This window comes from Puntigrus tetrazona, chromosome 6 (assembly GCF_018831695.1).
Source record: "Puntigrus tetrazona isolate hp1 chromosome 6, ASM1883169v1, whole genome shotgun sequence".
In the NCBI taxonomy this organism is placed as follows: Eukaryota; Metazoa; Chordata; class Actinopteri; order Cypriniformes; family Cyprinidae; genus Puntigrus; species Puntigrus tetrazona.
In genome coordinates this window covers 6,364,272-6,382,248 of record NC_056704.1, presented here as the reverse complement: position 1 = coordinate 6,382,248, position 17,977 = coordinate 6,364,272, and the positions used below count along the sequence as shown (strand labels likewise).

Here is a 17,977-nt window from a genome sequence, read left to right as displayed (position 1 = left end):
GCATCCAGCTCGGAGAAGATATTTCTGGTTTCTCACTCACATTTTGACAGGGTGACTTTGGCAAGTCTCGTTGTGTTCATCTGATAGGAATCTACGCTGACAATTATAACGGGGTCACTTTGCTAAATTGACACATTCCAGGACACAGTTGTGGCTGATGATGAATATTTGGCACAGCTGTAATGGACATGTGCATCATATGGCGTACTTTGGCCTGAAGTGAAAGTAGCTCTCCCATATGTGCAATATCTCCTGAGGGCTGAGGCAAATTGGTTTGGTAATACAGTAAATATTACCGTGATTTTATTCATTTACAGGTTGCAGTCGCGTCCAATATTTGCAGGAGCTCGAATTAAAGCACGCTTTTGGGAGACTAACTGTTGCTTTAACCCAGATAGCCCACATAATTATTTGGTTCATTATTAATGTTTTCAACCCAAAAGACCTGTCACTTGCCACAGGTGTGTCTAAGTACAAATTACAGGAGCATCACATGCTTGAAATTTTACAATTTTGACAAGGTGCCAATAATTCATCAATATTTTTCAAGTTGGACTTTTCTTCTCTTCTCTTCCATTTGTGTGTGTGTTTTATTCATGTAATAATCATGTAATATTCAGGTCATGTAATATTCAAGTAGAAAGATATGCTTTTATTATGCTAAAAGGGAGACAAATGTGCCATTTATGAAATAGTTTGGGCTTACAAAGCCCTTTTTTCAGTCTGCAGTAAAGGAAGTTCAGTCATGCTTTTTGATCAAAGGGTTAGTAAGGTCATTTATTTTTCCTGTTCATTTACACAATTCCCATTTATTTTCAAGGACGTATGAAAAAATTGTTTTAGCTTATTAGCAAATAAGAATGAATTAAAATGTCTGTTAAATAACTATTTTTTAGTGAAAATTGATTAGTTCATTCAGTTGCTTGGTACCACTGGCAAAGTCAGAGATCTTTTGTATTTGGTGAAACTGTATGGACTTCTAATTATTGTCTCCTTTCAAGGTTATTTCAAAATATACTAAGACAAGCTGCAAGACCATAATTGAAAGTAGTTACATTACAGTCAAGCTGATATTATGAAAGAAAAAAAAAAGTTAATACACTGCTGTCAGGATAGGAGCCAGGCTGAGCCCAAACACGTATTTATTGAACAGATTGCGAACGGAAGAAAAGAAGAGGTTTACATGAGATGATGACAGTTCCTCTCCCAGGGATATTCGGTGATCTAGGAAAATGCGAAGCACATACTACTAATCGTGACAGGTATGTATGATGGTATAATTAAACTCAGGATATTAACATTATATCATCACAAAAAACTATGTATTCTTTTTAGGCAAAAGCATTTGCATATTAATGATGCTGCTTGATTTGCTACACAGAATAATGCATATGCAATGATGGACTAGACTTGTAATGTTATCTCTCACAGAACAGGTACGAATAGCTATAGATTTGTCCTCAGGGTACACGGGCTGCATGGTCTCTCGGTAGAAATGGTTGAAGCCTTTGAAGAACTCATGGGTTATTCCACTCATAGCCAGAAGCTCTGAGGTGTGTTTTATGGAGATGTGTTGTTTTATATGTAAGGATGTATACCATCAGATCAAAGAATCAGCGTTTGGATAATGGATAATTTATTTCAGGCGCCCCTTTAGAAAATCTTTTTCTTTTTTGTTCTAAAAGCAGACAGTTAATTTTAACTTTCAAAAGATGCTATTTCAAAGCTATTTCAAACTCGTCACCGTCTGTTATTATATTTTAATCTGTGATTTTCTTTTGTTCAGAAATGAAAGATGTGCACTACTGGCATCTCAAACATATATATATATATATATATACTCACTGATGTAGCCTTCAGTTAGCACGTGTATAGTTTAAATAAATCATTTTCCGTTTTCTTAATATGAAAGATTGTCCTGACTCCTATGACATGATGCAAATACATTTACTAAATCAGTAAGTTATGAGTCACTTCAATCAAACAAAGGTCCAAATGCATTCAGAACAATGTGATGGTTTTGCCCCTTTTTTATTACATTGCAGCTATCTCTTGACCTGCACTTTGGGTAAAATAATGTGGAAAGTGCTATGTTTCAAACTGTGTACATTAAAAAACAGTGTGATAGGAAATAAAGTTTCTTTTCTCAGTTTGAGATTTTATAAGTTAAATGGAGTTGCACGAACACCGTAGCATCCACTTTATTTTCTCTTACATCTACAGATAAACAAACAGCACCGCTTCACTGTAAAAACAGCAACCAGAACCTGACAGAATTTATTAATAACTCTTCATATTTTTATTCTGAGGGTTCAGCACTCTGTTTAGTGTCCATTGTAAGCTCGTTTTGAATAATTGTGATAAATAAGCAATCACCCTGTTGTGCAGCTAAACTGAACGTCCTAGTAGCGGTTTATTTAAATATTTCCAAATATATGGCGCCGACCATTAATCAAACCTGACATCCGCTCAAACTATTTAAACACGTATTAATAATGTGTGCACCCAGTCAGCATAGGACTACATGTAATTGCATAATACTATGTAGTAATCTTTGCATAACAGTCCATTATAATAAATAATAAAAAATATCTGCATGTGCTCTTTGTGATTTTCTAATGACGCCTAATGGTTCCATTACAGTAACCATTACTGGCTCATGAATTTTAATGTATAAAATGTGAACAACTAATCCCACACAGCTTGTGTGCAGAAATATATTTTAGACACATAAGCCTTCTTCATCACCAAAAGCTCTCAACATGACGATAATTTCAATCCCGACGATTTCAATCCTTTTAAACCTTAAACAATACCAGTAATCTAAATTTCTGTCTAGCTGAATGTATCTAGGCTTTCCTCAAACGAGAGTCAGGATAGCTCTGAATCTAGACAAAGGGAAAATTGTGCTGCATTTTTGGCCTGGTTGGAAAAATAGAAAAAAAACCCTCTGTTTTTGACAGAGTCGGACATGGTGGTTAGAGATCTGTATTTTGTATTTTTTTTTCAGTTTTTTTTGATTCCTTTACTTGTTGGTCTGGCCAAAAGAGTGAGAATATAAACCCCATCGCAATAGATTTTTACTCATCGAAATAATAAGCCCTTGTCAAAGTAGCGTTCTTATGGTGCCAACAAGAAAGCTGCTACTTTACACAAACATTTCAAGAGAAGCGTGGGTACATAAACAGTTACCACTGTATACTGAGCTAAGAAAAATAGGGACAACAAAGGCAAAGAAACGGGAGAAAACAATACGTGCACCAATCGATAGCAGTTATTTCAGATGGTCATATTGTGCATATAACATCTTTAACAACGTGTGCAGTAATTCACATATTCGACAGACCCATCAATTGAAATTTTAATCAATTGAAACACATTATTTTGTGTCTGCAATGCAATTCAGTAATGTAAAGGACAATTACATGTCACACAAAAGTATGCTTATGGCTTGTTTTTTTGTATTATGCATTACTTTCATATGTGTAAAGAAAGGCCTTTTTCTGCATACATGCGATAGTGTGAAACTAAAGCGGTTTTTCTAAGGTGCTCTGAGTAAGAACATCTGCAAAACGGCTTGAATGTCAATATAAATGTGCCTCGAAAAATACAGAGAAATTTGCTTTCACTTTAATGGATAAGTCTTCTCGATTTGTCAATGTATCATTTACCTGGATTGGAGAGAAATCCGTAGGAAAAATGTTGCTGTCATATTTTTATGTACCTTTCTTAGAGTGTGTCCTAAACCCATTACCCGCGATAACATTTATCAATGTTTTTTAAAAATCATAATGACGTTCTTACATTTCTAACACTGTCGATATGAAACACAATGAATAAATATCAGACAACTGCTTACTCCATCAAAGTACTCCTTTAGAGAGAAAACCTTTAGAATAAATTGGAATGCCTTTCAAACTCATCGCCTGACATTATAGATGCTCTTGTGTCTGGATGGGAGTAAATCCCCAAAGTAAAAATCCATCCCAGAACAGTTGAAACACCTGTATCAGTATTCATTTCCCTTTTTAAAAGGCCCCTTTTATACATTTTGGAGAATTTGGAGTCTTCCATGCAGTGTGTAACTGAAGTGAATAAAGCATCCTGCAAAGTTTGAAATCTGAAAGTGCTCAGTGTATACATTTATTGTCAATTAAAATTAATAATAATAATAATAATAATAATAAAAATGACTGTATCTGTTATTTTAATCTCAAAAATATATTCCATTTCTTCTACAGTTGCAACTAGAGTTTGCATGTAAACAATAAAAGAAAGAAAAATATTTTATGTTTAGATATATATTGTTTGTTTGTCTGTTTATTAAGGACATGGAAAGTGTTGATTTACACCGTCACTGACATTATCAGAGCATGAGAGATGTGAAGGAGTTTACTACACGTTCACCTGCCGCAAGCTCCTGAGGACATGCCAGTGTGTTTCTATCAACTGTTACCTTTCCATGAATCCATCTAAAGGCCGGAGATGACGGCATGCTGGCATGTCTAGTGACAGCGGGGGATCCAGAACATGGCTTTTGCATTACAGAGAGGAGCTGTTATTCTTCACACCAGAATTTGGGAGAAGTCTGATGTCGATGTTTCCCGGGGTACTGCATACACAACATTAAAATGTCAGGGGAACTTGTTTAAACTAGGTAACTTTTTCCATGAATCTACTTAAATTGATTTAGTTTTGTCTAAACTATCCCACGACCTCTAATATCAGAATCACTGACTTTGTCTTAAATTTGTGTTATATTATTTTTGTGGTGAAATGTTGTGTGGTAAGCGCTATGACTGCACCTTATCCCTGAAATTTCCATCTAGTTAGAATTTGCTGCTTGCGTGCTAGCAATTTCTTCGTGGAAGCTTTGAATTCAAATGTTTTAACTGCATCTGATTATTTGCTTTTATTGCAAACAGCCATGTAACAAGCGGGATAATGTACATATTAGCTGCCGACTGTCGGGCTCGTGCGATAATCTCTTTCATATCTTATAGGATACTGCGTTTCTTCGCCAATGTCACAGAAAAGCAGGCTCCAGAGACACCTCTCAGTCTGTGTGTCACACATTCCTCTGATCTCAGCGTGTGAGAAGAGGCAGGGAGTGCTTTCAAATTGGACCAGACCGCAGGATCTCTCACTTTGCTCTATAGGGTGCGCAGAGAATATCATTTTAGCGCGATTCGGTTAAGTCAGCTGCAGGAGATCGAAAGCTGTAGAAACATGATGTAAAAGTCAAAAATATAGACAATCTTAATGTCCATAACATATCTCAAGTTTAATTGTATGCGTCCGTTAGTGGGATTTTTAACCATTTCTTCAGAAACCACCAAATCAACTAATTGCCTACAGCTTACCTTTTTTTTAAAATTTGCTTTCAAATAATTAAATAATAAATGATTAATTTCAGAATATTAAAGATTCCAACATTACAATTTGCAAAGTTGTTTGCACCAATATGTTTTTGTGTAATATCTGCAAAAATATACATTTTTCAACTTTTTCAATAACTTTGATAAGTGATAACTTTGCATAACTTTCAATGAACCGCCTGTGATTGGCTACATCACACCACAATCACACCCTCCTTTACAGCATGTTGTGTGGTTTGATAATGATAATAGTGAAGGCACGTCCATTATGAAATGTGAAGAAAAAATGAAAGCTGTACTCTACCTTGCGTTTCTAACTAGGAAGGCCGTGCAGAGATTTTGGAGGTTAAGTTTTTGACAGAACAAGACCTTTGAGTTTGCTGACCTTACTCGACATGTTATGATGAACTACTACGAATTTTGACAAATACTTGAATACATATTTGTGCATAAGTAATAACAGACTGAAGGGTGCCTAATGCACGACAGTCTTTACCTTGATTACATGCACCATCCATCAGTATTTTTTACCAGCATGACACTCAAGGAAGTTTGTGCATCATGCACATGCAATAATTTGCATTTTTTTTTAAATAATTCACCTAAAGTAATGCGTTTCCTGCTTCTGTAGAGTTCAGTGATTATTATGCTTTTTTTATAAGACGTGATCCTTCAAAGTTGTTTTGATGTAGACAGTCTTTAGTTGATTTTGATAATGATCTTGAGACTAAGCAGCAAAACACTGCTAAAGTAAAAAGCACACTGAGTGTAATTAGTGATATATGTTGTAAATAGCAAAAGAAATGTTTAAATAGTATGTTAGTTAGATGTGTTAAACAAATATAGCGCAAACAATGATACATCTGTACCTTAGCATGTTGTACTAATGTGCAATGATAACAACAACCTATTATGTGTATATGATGACATTATCAATATCATAAATGCATTCTGACTTATTAGAACTTGACTTGTCCCTATTCTGAAAGCCAATTCTAGTAATAATCTAGTAAGGCCAGACCCAATAAAAAGACACCATGTAAATTATAAGCCTATTAAATATACATTAAGAACTTTATTTGGAGTTTCTGAATATTTTATCATTTTTTGTTTAAAAATAGATGCCTGAGATTAAATGTAACGGGAGCAGGACAAGAACTGGATTTAAAAAAAAAAAATCTGATTCAAACTCAGTTGCGTCTAAGGCTAATTCTCTCTAAATCATAACTCTTCGCATCCTTGGATGGATTTCTTTTTCCTATTATTGTTTGGCTCAACCCGACTGCACTTGCGTGAACAGACAATGCAAGTGATTTTGGTTAAATTCAGTTTATCTTGAGTCAAGCTAACTGAAGTCAAAGCCTCAACTGAGACTATTAAGCAACAGAATCTGCTCAGGTTCATTAATGCCTGCACAAGTTCAAGTCTTTGGGCTGAAAAAGCATTCTGTAGATGTGAGTTGACAGTAATTGATTCCAGCACTATGAAGAGAGCGCTGCCTTTGGGCTGCAATCACCATTTCCCTGTTGAAGGTTAGCAAAGCCTTCGTTATGTTAAAGTCCACACTTCCATCACTCTAATAAAGACGACACTGAATTATTGAACATTATCGCTTTTTTAAATCACAAAACAGAAGATATCTCAAGAGCCAAGACAACAGACAAGGTTTCTTCCAGCTCATCTGACTAATGTGTGCTGCTCAGAAGAATTAAAGAGAAGAATTAATTTCTCAGCCACAAAACCATGACATAATGGTGCGTTTTTTCATGCAAAACACATTGGAATCATTTTGTAGCAACATCTTGACGACTCAACTGGAAATCAATGACTAAAATGTGGCGCAAAGGTAAAGAGAAAGATACATAGAGAACTTAAGATAACACCAGATGATACGAATACATACAAAGACTAACGTTAAACATGGCCAAAAGGGTGCGGAGTACGTCTGGATGTAATAATAATGCCTGAGCAATATTTTTTGTTTGAAATTTTGTCAAATAGGGTTTCCACAGGTGTGTTTGATCTTCAAATGCACTGGTATTTGTAGCAGTGTTATATAACAAATCTCTCAGCGTTAAAGAGAGAAACCAACGGTATTAGTTCAGAGAGCTGGATATAAATGAAGGATTCTGAAGCAATAACATCAAGATGGCAACTAAACCAGGGCTCTGATCCACTGTAGTCTTGTACTTCAACCCTGAGGTTTACGCACACTGACATCTGCACGCTCACACTTTCAAGCATAAAAACACGGTTTCCTGTGTGCATGTTCTTCTGATTCACACATGATAAAGGACCTTACGACTGGGATAATTACTGTAATAACAAATGCTATTTTACATATAAAGCAGTATCAGGCAGTGTGATACAAATGTATTTTGTCTGCTGTTTATCAATAGTCTTATAAGCTCTTTTTTGTTCTGGTCTAATAAGGATAATAATTGTGGAATGTCAATGCAACATGGAAAATGTAAACAAAACATTCTCTTGTTTAAAACATCTGTAATACATTTCCACTGTTTAATTTTGTCTTCTGGTGAAAAACAAGATGAAAAAAGGCCTGATTCTGACTGTTTTTATTGTCTGTTGTCTGACGGAATGAAACTATGGGCCTTGATTTTTAACCTGTAACAACTCAACCAGACCTACCAAATCTGAACAACAATAACTTTCAGAGCCTGGCATACAGAAGTAATAGCATCTGTTATTGGTTATTCTTCTTGATCACAAAACATTTAAAGTTTTGACCAGTGTGTGAGTTTATACACTATATTGCTAAAAGTATTTGCTCACCTGCCTTGACTTGCATAGGAACTTAAGTGACAACCCATTTCTAATCAATATGACGTCGGCCCACTCTTTGCAGCTACAACAGCTTCAACTCTTCTGGGAAGGCTGTCCACAAGGTTTAGGAGTTTCCAGAAGCACATTTGTGAAGTCACACACTGATGTTGGACGAGAAGTCCTGGCTCTCAGTCTCCGCTCTAATTCATCCCAAAGGTGTTCTATGGGGTTGAGGTCAGGACTCTGTGCAGGCCAGTCAAGTTCATCCACACCAGACTCTGTCTTCTTTGTGCACTGGTGCATTGAAAGAGGAAGGGGCTAGCTCCAAAATGTTCCCACAAAGTTGGGAGCATGGAATTGTCCAAAATGTCTTGGTATGCTGAACATTCACTGGAACTAAGGGGTCAAGCCCAGCTCCTTAAAAACAACCCCACACCATAATCCCCTCTACCAAACTTTACACTTGGCACAATACAGTCAGACAAGTAAGGTTCTCCTCAGATTGCGAGATAGAGAAGCGTGATTCGCCACTCCAGAGAACGCATCTCCACAGAGTCCAGTGGCGGTGGTCTTTACACCACTGCGTCCGATGCTTTGCATTGCACTTGATGATGTGTGGCTGAAAGCAGCTGCTCAGCTATAGAAACCAATTCCATAAAGCTCTCTGCACACTGTTCAGTGCATCTGAAGGCCACATGAAGTTTGGAGGTCTGTAGCGATTCACTCTGCAGAAAGTTGGCGACCTCTTCGCACTATGCCCATCAGCATCTACTGAACCAGCTCTGTCAGTTTATGTGGCTGAGTTGCTGTTGTTCCCAAACACTTCCACGTTCTTATAAAACAGCTGACAGTTGACTGGGGAATATTTAGGATGGAGAAAATTTCACAGGTGGCAGCCTATGACAGTTCCACGGTGGAATTCACTGAGCTCCTGAGAGAGACCCATTCTTTCACAAATGTTTGTAAAAACATACCTAGGTGCTTGATTTGATACACCTGTGGCCGTGGAAGTGATTGGAACGCGATTCCGATTATTTGGATGAATACTTTGTGAATACTCTTGGCAATATAGTGTACATTAATTTTGAGGAATTAAAGAAATGTAGATAAGTCTACAGGATGTTTGGAGCACCATATGACTGATACGTCATATTTTGGTTTGTTTACACTACAGTTTGTCTAAAATAAGATTTTTTTTTTTTCAACAAGGCTGCACTTTTGCTTGCATTTAAAAGTGTGATGTAGTATTTTCACTCCAAAAAAATAATAAAAAATCATGTCATCATCAGCCACTGCATTTGGTCTTAGACTGCAGACTTCCACGGATGCAGTCCCAAAATTGGGACAGAACTTGTGTCTGATGTTTGTGATTAACTGAATTCTGGAGGACAGTAGTTTTTGACTATTGTCTTCTAGTCATTAGTAGTTCTTAAATTAGATTTCTGTCCCCTCTACCATTCATGAAAGCTGAGTCATGAAATCTCTCTCTGCTAATCAGGATCCCATTCATTGTGCAGTTAAATGAGTCATGTTTATCAATATTCATATCCTTTTTGTACATAACTACGCCAGCCTGTGCAAGTGTGTCAGAGTCACAATATCTGTTACGTCAATTTAAGTTTTATTTAAGATGTAGCCACTTCAAGCTACCATTATATTTACAATACAGTCAGGATGTAATACATCATAGAATACAAACAGGAAAAAAGCAATCTTACTGTGTATTTATCCCTCTATCTATTTTGATTTGCTTCCGCTAAAGCGATTGCATAATCATACTAACATAAAAAACATCTACAGAAGATACTATTTCTGTGATATGTACATGGCTTAAAGCAATAAAGTGATTTACAAGTCAGGCAATAGTCTAGGGTTTTAGTTCTAGGGTTTTAATAGTAATCATAATTGACATTGGCCCGTGTCTGTAGGAACCGGGATCCTGTTGACTCATAGGTGCGTTCTCATCATGATGATGCTGCCGACCCTGGTCATTTGATCTGGCTTGGTCCATCCAATAGGAGAGATCAGTCTCAAGTCTCTGGAAATACATAATGGTGAAATGAGACAGCGGATCGTGTCAGGGCTCAGATTTAGCCTCAGAGGGGAAAAACGGACAGATTTCGATTAAAGAAACTAAAAATGAATAGATAAAATAATAACTAAAATTACAGCGTTAAAGGGATAGTTCACACAAAAATGAAAATTACTTCATTATTTATCTATATACTCTCATTATTTACTCATATATCAAAATGAAGAATTTTAAGTATTGGTAATTACTGCATAAGTACTTTTTTCCCGTCCATTTTCAAAGGATATGGTAAGGATAGGTACCACGGGACTTAATTTCATGTCTTATGTAAGCAATAAGGAATGAGAGGCTGTGCCCTATTGTGAATCAATCATAGCTTAGCGGCGTCGTTAGGCACGATGCAAAGGAAACAGGAAGTATCATGTTGCTATGACAAGGCATGTGCTCTCATAATAGTTAAGGAAAATTTGTTCTAAATTTAGAAAAAAATAAAATAAAAATAAAAAATATTTTGCTTAGTTTGAGTAGCTTCAGCATATGTACAATAGACTCTTTTATAGAAAAAAGGGAAGAGCATATAGGTGTTTTTATACAATTAGATTCGTCTGTTCAGATCAGTGTGTAAAAATGGCAAATGCCTCTGTTTTTAGATTCCATTCGAGGGCCACCAAGCTATAGTTTTATGTAAGTTGCACTGGGCACGTGACCAGAAACATCCACAAATGCAGCTAATCAAATTAATTCAAATTCAGTTGTTAATTTTGGTATGAACAGGCCTTTTCAGAGAAGAAAGACAAACGCACACACATGCAAGAGCAGCTGCGTCCAGCAGGACACAGGTGTAAGTCGAGCCAGTGTTGTATTGTGCATCAATAACAATAGCACACCGTACTAATCACACCGTAGCTTTTTACTCACTGCTTCGTCGTAGCCCATGTACATGAACTGCTGGATCCACTGCTGGACATCAGGGCGGCTCCGGTCCCATACATTTCTCTTAGACCTGCGCAAAACTGAAAGAAACTCTTTAGCCTTGACCGGCGACACTGCGATCTGTGCTTTAGACCTGGCTTCCGGCTCTTTTGCTATGGAAAAAGATAGGAAGAAAAAAATCAAGGCCATACTCGTGTAATTCAAAACTATTTTACTCTTCAACAGACCAGAAGGGCTGGTCCCCGAACAGTGTAAAAGAGAAGCGTGTTTTAAGCACAGAGGATGATAACAGCCCGAAGGGACAGAACCACTGTCCAATTATCTCTCTCTGACGATGACACGCAGAGACTGTGACCTGATCTACAGCCCAAAGCTTCCACACCTCCGTGTTATAAATATCAGTGATGTCTTTTGTTTATAATCATCTACGTTATCTTCCCTTGGAACATATCAGCCGTCACTCTGTCAGTTTTGGAGGTCAGAAGCTGATGAGAGATTCTGGACAAGCGAAGAAGTGACGGATGAAAAGATGGAGGGCATCAGACTATAATTAAAAATTTATAGTAAATGACCAAACTATTGGCTTGATTGGCATGATGGGTGATTAAGTGGAAAGAGGGAGTTATAGATCATATATTACTAAAAATGATATATATCGAGGCCGACATCATCTCACCCTCTCGTTTCATGAGGATCCTCTGTAGCCTACTCTCAGACCCAGAACCACCTAAAACAAGCAAACAGATCAAGTTATTATCTGTAATATCTATTTTATACAGTTGACTGAAACTTACTTCCCATTTTATTTATTATTGTGCTTGAAAACTGTCTATTTGTTAGAATTATGGGGATGTACAAAACGCTTTGTGGGATGTACAAAATGCTCTCACACACACACACACACAATCCGACATAAATTAAGTTTTACATTTTGTAAATGTTGCCCACAATAATTAAACTATATCAAATCCAAACTTCTGGGAACTTGGTATACATACTGTCAACAACCAATTAAAACTGACCAGCCAGTATATTTTTTGTGACTTGAGAACGGTCACAAAAACAAAACTTAAATCACACGCAGAGGCTGACTTATAATAATAAGTCAGGTGAGTGGGTCCTTAGGGCCCTGGGGAATCAGGGGGCCCTTTCTGAGATTGACAAAAAATATTTGGCCAGTGCTCCAGTTTGTATTTGTTTTCTGAAGAGAGTAAAATGTTCACCCATAACTCAAAATGCATGTTTTTGTAATGCTCACAAATATTATAAAACATGTAGATATGATGTAAAAGAGATTCCTTGTACAAATTGCTGAACACTCATTCAAATGCAGAATGCAACTCCATGACTGGAGATTTTTGCTTAGTCTAACAACAGTTTATACTTTTGATTTGTTTATGCTTTTTCAATTCAATTTAATATATATTTGCAGCTTGACGTCGTCTTAATGGTTCTGGTGCATTCTAAAAAAAATATTTCTATTTTAAAAGAAAACGCATTTCCTACAAAATTCACTGTAAAACAGGTCACGAAACGAACAATGAAATGTTTGAAATGTATTAAATTTGTTTCTAAAATAAAGCATTCCTTTTGTATTTTTACTGCACAAATTAAGCAAATGTTAATTAATATTAACATTTAACTAAACATTTTAAAATTTCTTTTTTTAATCAACCTGAGTCACTGTTACACATGCTTTAAAAGCCTCACGTTTTAGACTTCCAGGCTTTTAGGTTTGATGTCACACTTCATAAAATCCTATTTACAAGGCTTTTAAGTTCCCCGCATTAACTAATGAAGCCCCTTTGAAAAGTGGCGTGTGAAAGCCCCGAAGTACTACAGAAATCTGTAATTGACATACCTGAGGGTGAGCAGAGAGACAGGACGCTTATGAGAAGGACAGCTTGAACACAGAGGCTGTGGAGCGACATGCTGTAGTTCTATCAGATGTGGCTGCACTGAGCGCTGGGAAAGGATTCGGTCAGGGATGAGACGAACGCCGAGGCGCCATCCTGGACCGGCAGGCAAACATTCCTACGGGCGACCTGTTAGCGCTTGTGGAGGAATGTGTACAGGAAGAGGCCAACAGAAACCCCCTGCCCCTACACATACCACAGCGTGAGTGATGTTGTACAATCGATCAAAAAGCATTAACCTTTCGGCACCTTGCTGTAAGGACGATAATCATAAGCGGTAAACAGCGTTATTTATTAACATCAGGGATATTCTGCAAACTCTGGTTCATAAACTGACATTGCCCAGCAAACAGATTGTTGAATTTTTAATTTATGCCGCAAGTTTGATAATCTTATTTTATGCTTCCAGAGGGCGTATTCGAAGGCAGAAGCAGCAAAACAACTTGGGAGGGAGACAGATGTTTTTCCAGATGTAATAAACATCTTTCTTTTTCTTTCTAACTCAATTTCCTGCCGCAGCTTTGAAGTGCACGCACGCTGCAGGACATCGGCTGTAAGGCTTATGGCTATTTCACAGGGAGCCAGACGTACAGTAACTGTAAGGCAGTAGCCGTGTGAGCGTATGTTTATGCATGTGAATATACAAAACAAAAACTGTAGGTTTTCAAGCCATCTGTTGTATACGAAAGCAGATTTCTACTAAAATGCACCAGATGTTATTCATTTAATAAAGTTAGTAGATTTCCATTCTTTATCAAATTATGATAAATGAATCATATTTTCTGATCTTCCGTGTTGTAAAATGTTTATCTTTTTACAATAACATTTATGAGCATGCATTTTTAACTATGAATCGACGTTTTGTTCACTTCTAATCAATGTATACATTAACATTGCTTAATATGTGTTTATAAATCAAATATTAATATAAAACATTAGCCTAGATTAATATATTCTAACGTATTAAACTTCCCCAAAATAATAAATACAATAAAGTAACTAATCAGACCATACTAATGCAAAATGAATCTACTTCTAGTCAAAATATCAGATAATAATCGACAATAACATTTGCTCCAGTGAAAAATGTCCACCCCTGTTGTCCTCTCATCAAAAAACCACAGGTATATGGATGGACTTGTTTATTACTCACAGCTTTTCACTTCACAAGATGTTTAACTGGTAACTTCTTTCATCCTTATAAATGCATGAAACCTTAAACCGACAAAATCAAAAAAATATCCAAAATTAAAAAAAGAGAATCACTGAAACATTTGTGGTTATGTTATTTCTTTGCATTTTCTAAAAGCCTTTCTACATGCTCCAGTGTACCGGAGTGAATTAGTTACATTCAGACCGAGTTCCTGCATGTACTGTACTTGTCCCGAGGGGGCTGACCCTCACTCAGAGGTCATCTCTGTGCACCTGGGCCGCATTCCCACTGATAACAGCACACCTGCGTGCAGCACACATTTACACTGGTATATTTCATTTCATTTCATTTGAGTACTCTGGAGAAAGTATGTTGACTGTAAAAGAGTTTGTGAGCAAGTTACTTTACCCAATTTTGGATGCATAAGGGGTTTTACGTTACTTTTAACAACTTTTAACTTCAAATCAAGTTACGCTAAATAATAGAAAAGACCGTTTGTCTCCCACTCAGATGGCATTATTCTTCTGGAGCGGGAGGGTCGTAACCCAGGCGGCTGGCGGAAGGGAAGTGAGCCCAGTAGGTTCTGGCCAATTCCTCAATCTTGTCATAGCCAGCGTGAGAACGTAGCTCTTCAATCCAGGCGAAAAAGTCTGAAGATGACAGCGCCCAGTTAGGCACGCTCCTTTTTTCCCTTGATTCAGCTGTAAGCAAAGCAGAAAGAGGTCAAGACGAGAGAGAGAGAGAGGTCAAGATGGAGTCCTGGGAGTGAATTTCAATTTTGCTTACAATTGGTTAGGTTTATTTAAACATTAAAGTGATTTCTATGTCGTATCCATGCAAGAGACTACGGAAAGCAAAACGGCGATCCCAGTTCCGTGCATAAATATAATGCCGTGTTTTGATTGGCTGAGCAATGCCGTTTACACTGCCAATAGAAATGCTTCTCTATGGCCTTACATGAAAGCAGACCAAGTTTTAGACTATGTAACTAATAGATTCAGACTGTTTTATTCATTAATATGTGTGTCTGTGAGATGGCGATGAACTAAGGAAGCTCAGCAAATCAAATATGACGTTTAATTCATATAACAGTTTTGTACATTTTTGATTTCATCCAAAACGTGACTATTTTTGTCTAAAAGGTTATTATAAAGTGTTTCATAATTAAATAGATTGGAAAAGCCATCTAAAATGATGCCCTTTCAGACTAGAGTCCCTCCAGTGGATTTTAAATAAAAATAATTCTAAGAATGATCATTTATAAAGACAATTTAAAACTCACCTTGGTTTTCCGCTGCCTCTGTAAGGAAAACAAACAGACGGACAGTTAATGAATACATCTAAAAATATAAAAAGGCTAGAAACCAATCGATTTAAGTACATTCTTAAGTAAGGTGTAAGTAAGCTGGAATGGAAGGTAGCACATCTGGTGGGAAAGTGGACAGCAGTGATATGACATGTTAAATTACTGCATTTAAGACTAATCATTTCACCAGTGCACCGCTTCTAAAGACAAATCAATTAGGTCATTTTATTCTGAAAATGTAATATTTCAAGAGTATGCATAGAGAGTATATGCATATATACAGAGCGAAGGTCTTGATTTAATGCCAAGGATATCACATTATTCATAAGCTTCCATTCATCTGTCATCCTTGTACGTTACAGATTCTGTATTCACAGCGACTGTTAAACTTGCAGTTGAGCTATTGTCTGTTCTCAACCTTCTGCCAGTTTTCAGCATGTGGGACAAAACCAGAATATGTTAGCAACCCTTTAGCTGTTTTTGCATTATTTCAACCATCTTTGCAATTCTTACAGCTCACAAGAGCTATCGCAAAATAACAAAATAAATGAATGTAACAGCTCTTGAGAGCGAAAGTAACATTTCAGAAAAGCTTTCTTTTTATAATGCATTATAAGAATATTTGAATGCGTTATAATGCGTGTATAATGCCTTACAAAAAAACATATTGTATCATCGTATGATAAATTGTAGCGACGCTTAGCAGTATCCCACCTCAAAAGCAGCAAATGCGTTTTAATAATTTCATAATTCTTTTTTTACTAAAAGTATTTTACTGTAACATCAACAAAACTATATTACATTGTTTGGCTGCAACAGAGTCATCAGTAATCTTAAACTAGCTCAAACTAGCCTTACAGAAAATATATTGTGCAATATACATTTCTGAGAAAACATGAAGAATTACATTATAACTACGGGAACTATAATCCATTATAACTGAATATAACATTCATTTTACTGTTAATCAAAACAAGTTATAACCACAATATATGTATTATAATGCGTTATTACTAATGCTATGATTATTAATGAGATGGTACAAAATAAGTTACATGAATTATAAAGTCTTAAGAATACCCTTATAATTGCAGGCTTGTAGAAATTATAACTAAATATCAGAGCACATAAAAGGTGATTAATGTCGAAGATGTACTATTATTTATCATTTTGGAGTCAATAAGTATTTTTAAGAAAAGAAATGTAAACTTTTATTTAGCAAAAACGCATTAAATTGCTCAAAAGTGACAGTAAATTACTTTTACATTTTTAGAAACATTTACATTTAAACTAAATGTTATGTTGAACTTTGCATTAATGAGCGAATCCTGAAAAATATGTGTCATACTTTCCTCAAAATTGTTATTTCTGAAGTATTTCAACACAGATAATAGTAGGAAACGTTTCAGTCTATTAATATGATTTTTGAAGGACCACATCGAAAGTTTTACTGTAATTCCAACCAAACTGTATTTCCAACCAACGAAACGCAGACTTTGTGAACATAAGATAATAATTTAGGCCCGTGCATTAAAAATCGCACCGACTCCAAACTTTAAGAAGGTGATGTATGCCCAAATTGTCAGCTTTTCTTACCTGAGAGACAGAGCGGTCCAAGCCAAACCAAACACAGGAAAGTGAGAAGCACAGACGAAACATGGTCACCCACTGAAAGCAATATAGCAATTATTTTTCTACCCCTTGTCAAACTTCAAAGAGGTTCAAACATAGAACATTTTGAAAGGGGAAAAATATATTAAAGAAAGCACGGAAATGAATCTTGCATCATGCCTGAGATTACCTGCAGCATCTGTTCCTGGAGACTGCGGTGTGTCTTGGTGCCCAGACTTTTAAGTCATGGCTGGAGCGGTGCTATTTACCTTTCACATGGACCTTTCAGGTCATACCTTACATTTCTTTACTCGTTTACTCTGTACCTTTTTGTTTGCAGGAGATCCTCACACTTCTCTCCACAGCTGAAAGAACCCCTTGTTAAAGTAAAGGCCTCACTGTCCAAAAATTCACAGACTAAAGAAAACTTTTTTTTTTTTTTTTTTTTTTTTTTAAGAATACAGTGTCGTCTGTATGCGTGTCAGTTTCACGTGGAGAACATTTCATGTGGAAAATGTATACAGGTACAATCAAAATTATTCAACCCCCTTGACCCAAGACGTTTATAAACCCATTACACGCGCCATTTGCAGATATTTCCTTAAAGCGCCACACACAGCTCGCATATTTAAGGGGTCATAACGTAACCATTACAAAACGCGTATTTATTTTTGTTAGTTATTATTTTATTTCAGTTTGAATTTAGGGTCATTGTTGTTAGTTTCGTTTCGTTTTAATTTATTTTAAATATTTGGTAATTTTTATTATTTCAGTTTACGAAATAGTGTTTTCATTAGGTGTTTTTAGTTTTAGTTGTCGTTAAAATAACCTTGCTTACGGTTTAAACGTCCACGGTGTCGCGCT

The 17,977-nt window shown here is 36.4% G+C and overlaps 2 protein-coding genes across 2 annotated transcripts; both read right to left on the bottom strand.

Annotated features, from left to right (window-relative positions):
• Window positions 1-10,051: 10,051 nt before the first annotated feature.
• Window positions 10,052-13,179, bottom strand: ecrg4b (ECRG4 augurin precursor b). The gene is given in 5 exon segments (XM_043243022.1): window positions 10,052-10,077; window positions 10,080-10,200; window positions 11,113-11,279; window positions 11,804-11,854; window positions 12,989-13,179. Coding segments are annotated over 5 exon segments (435 nt in total). The 5' UTR covers window positions 13,059-13,179.
• A 1,533-nt stretch (window positions 13,180-14,712) lies between these two features.
• On the bottom strand, window positions 14,713-17,161 carry otos2 (otospiralin 2). The gene is given in 4 exon segments (XM_043241376.1): window positions 14,713-14,897; window positions 15,479-15,496; window positions 17,099-17,137; window positions 17,140-17,161. Coding segments are annotated over 4 exon segments (264 nt in total).
• Between the last annotated feature and the right edge of the window lie 816 nt (window positions 17,162-17,977).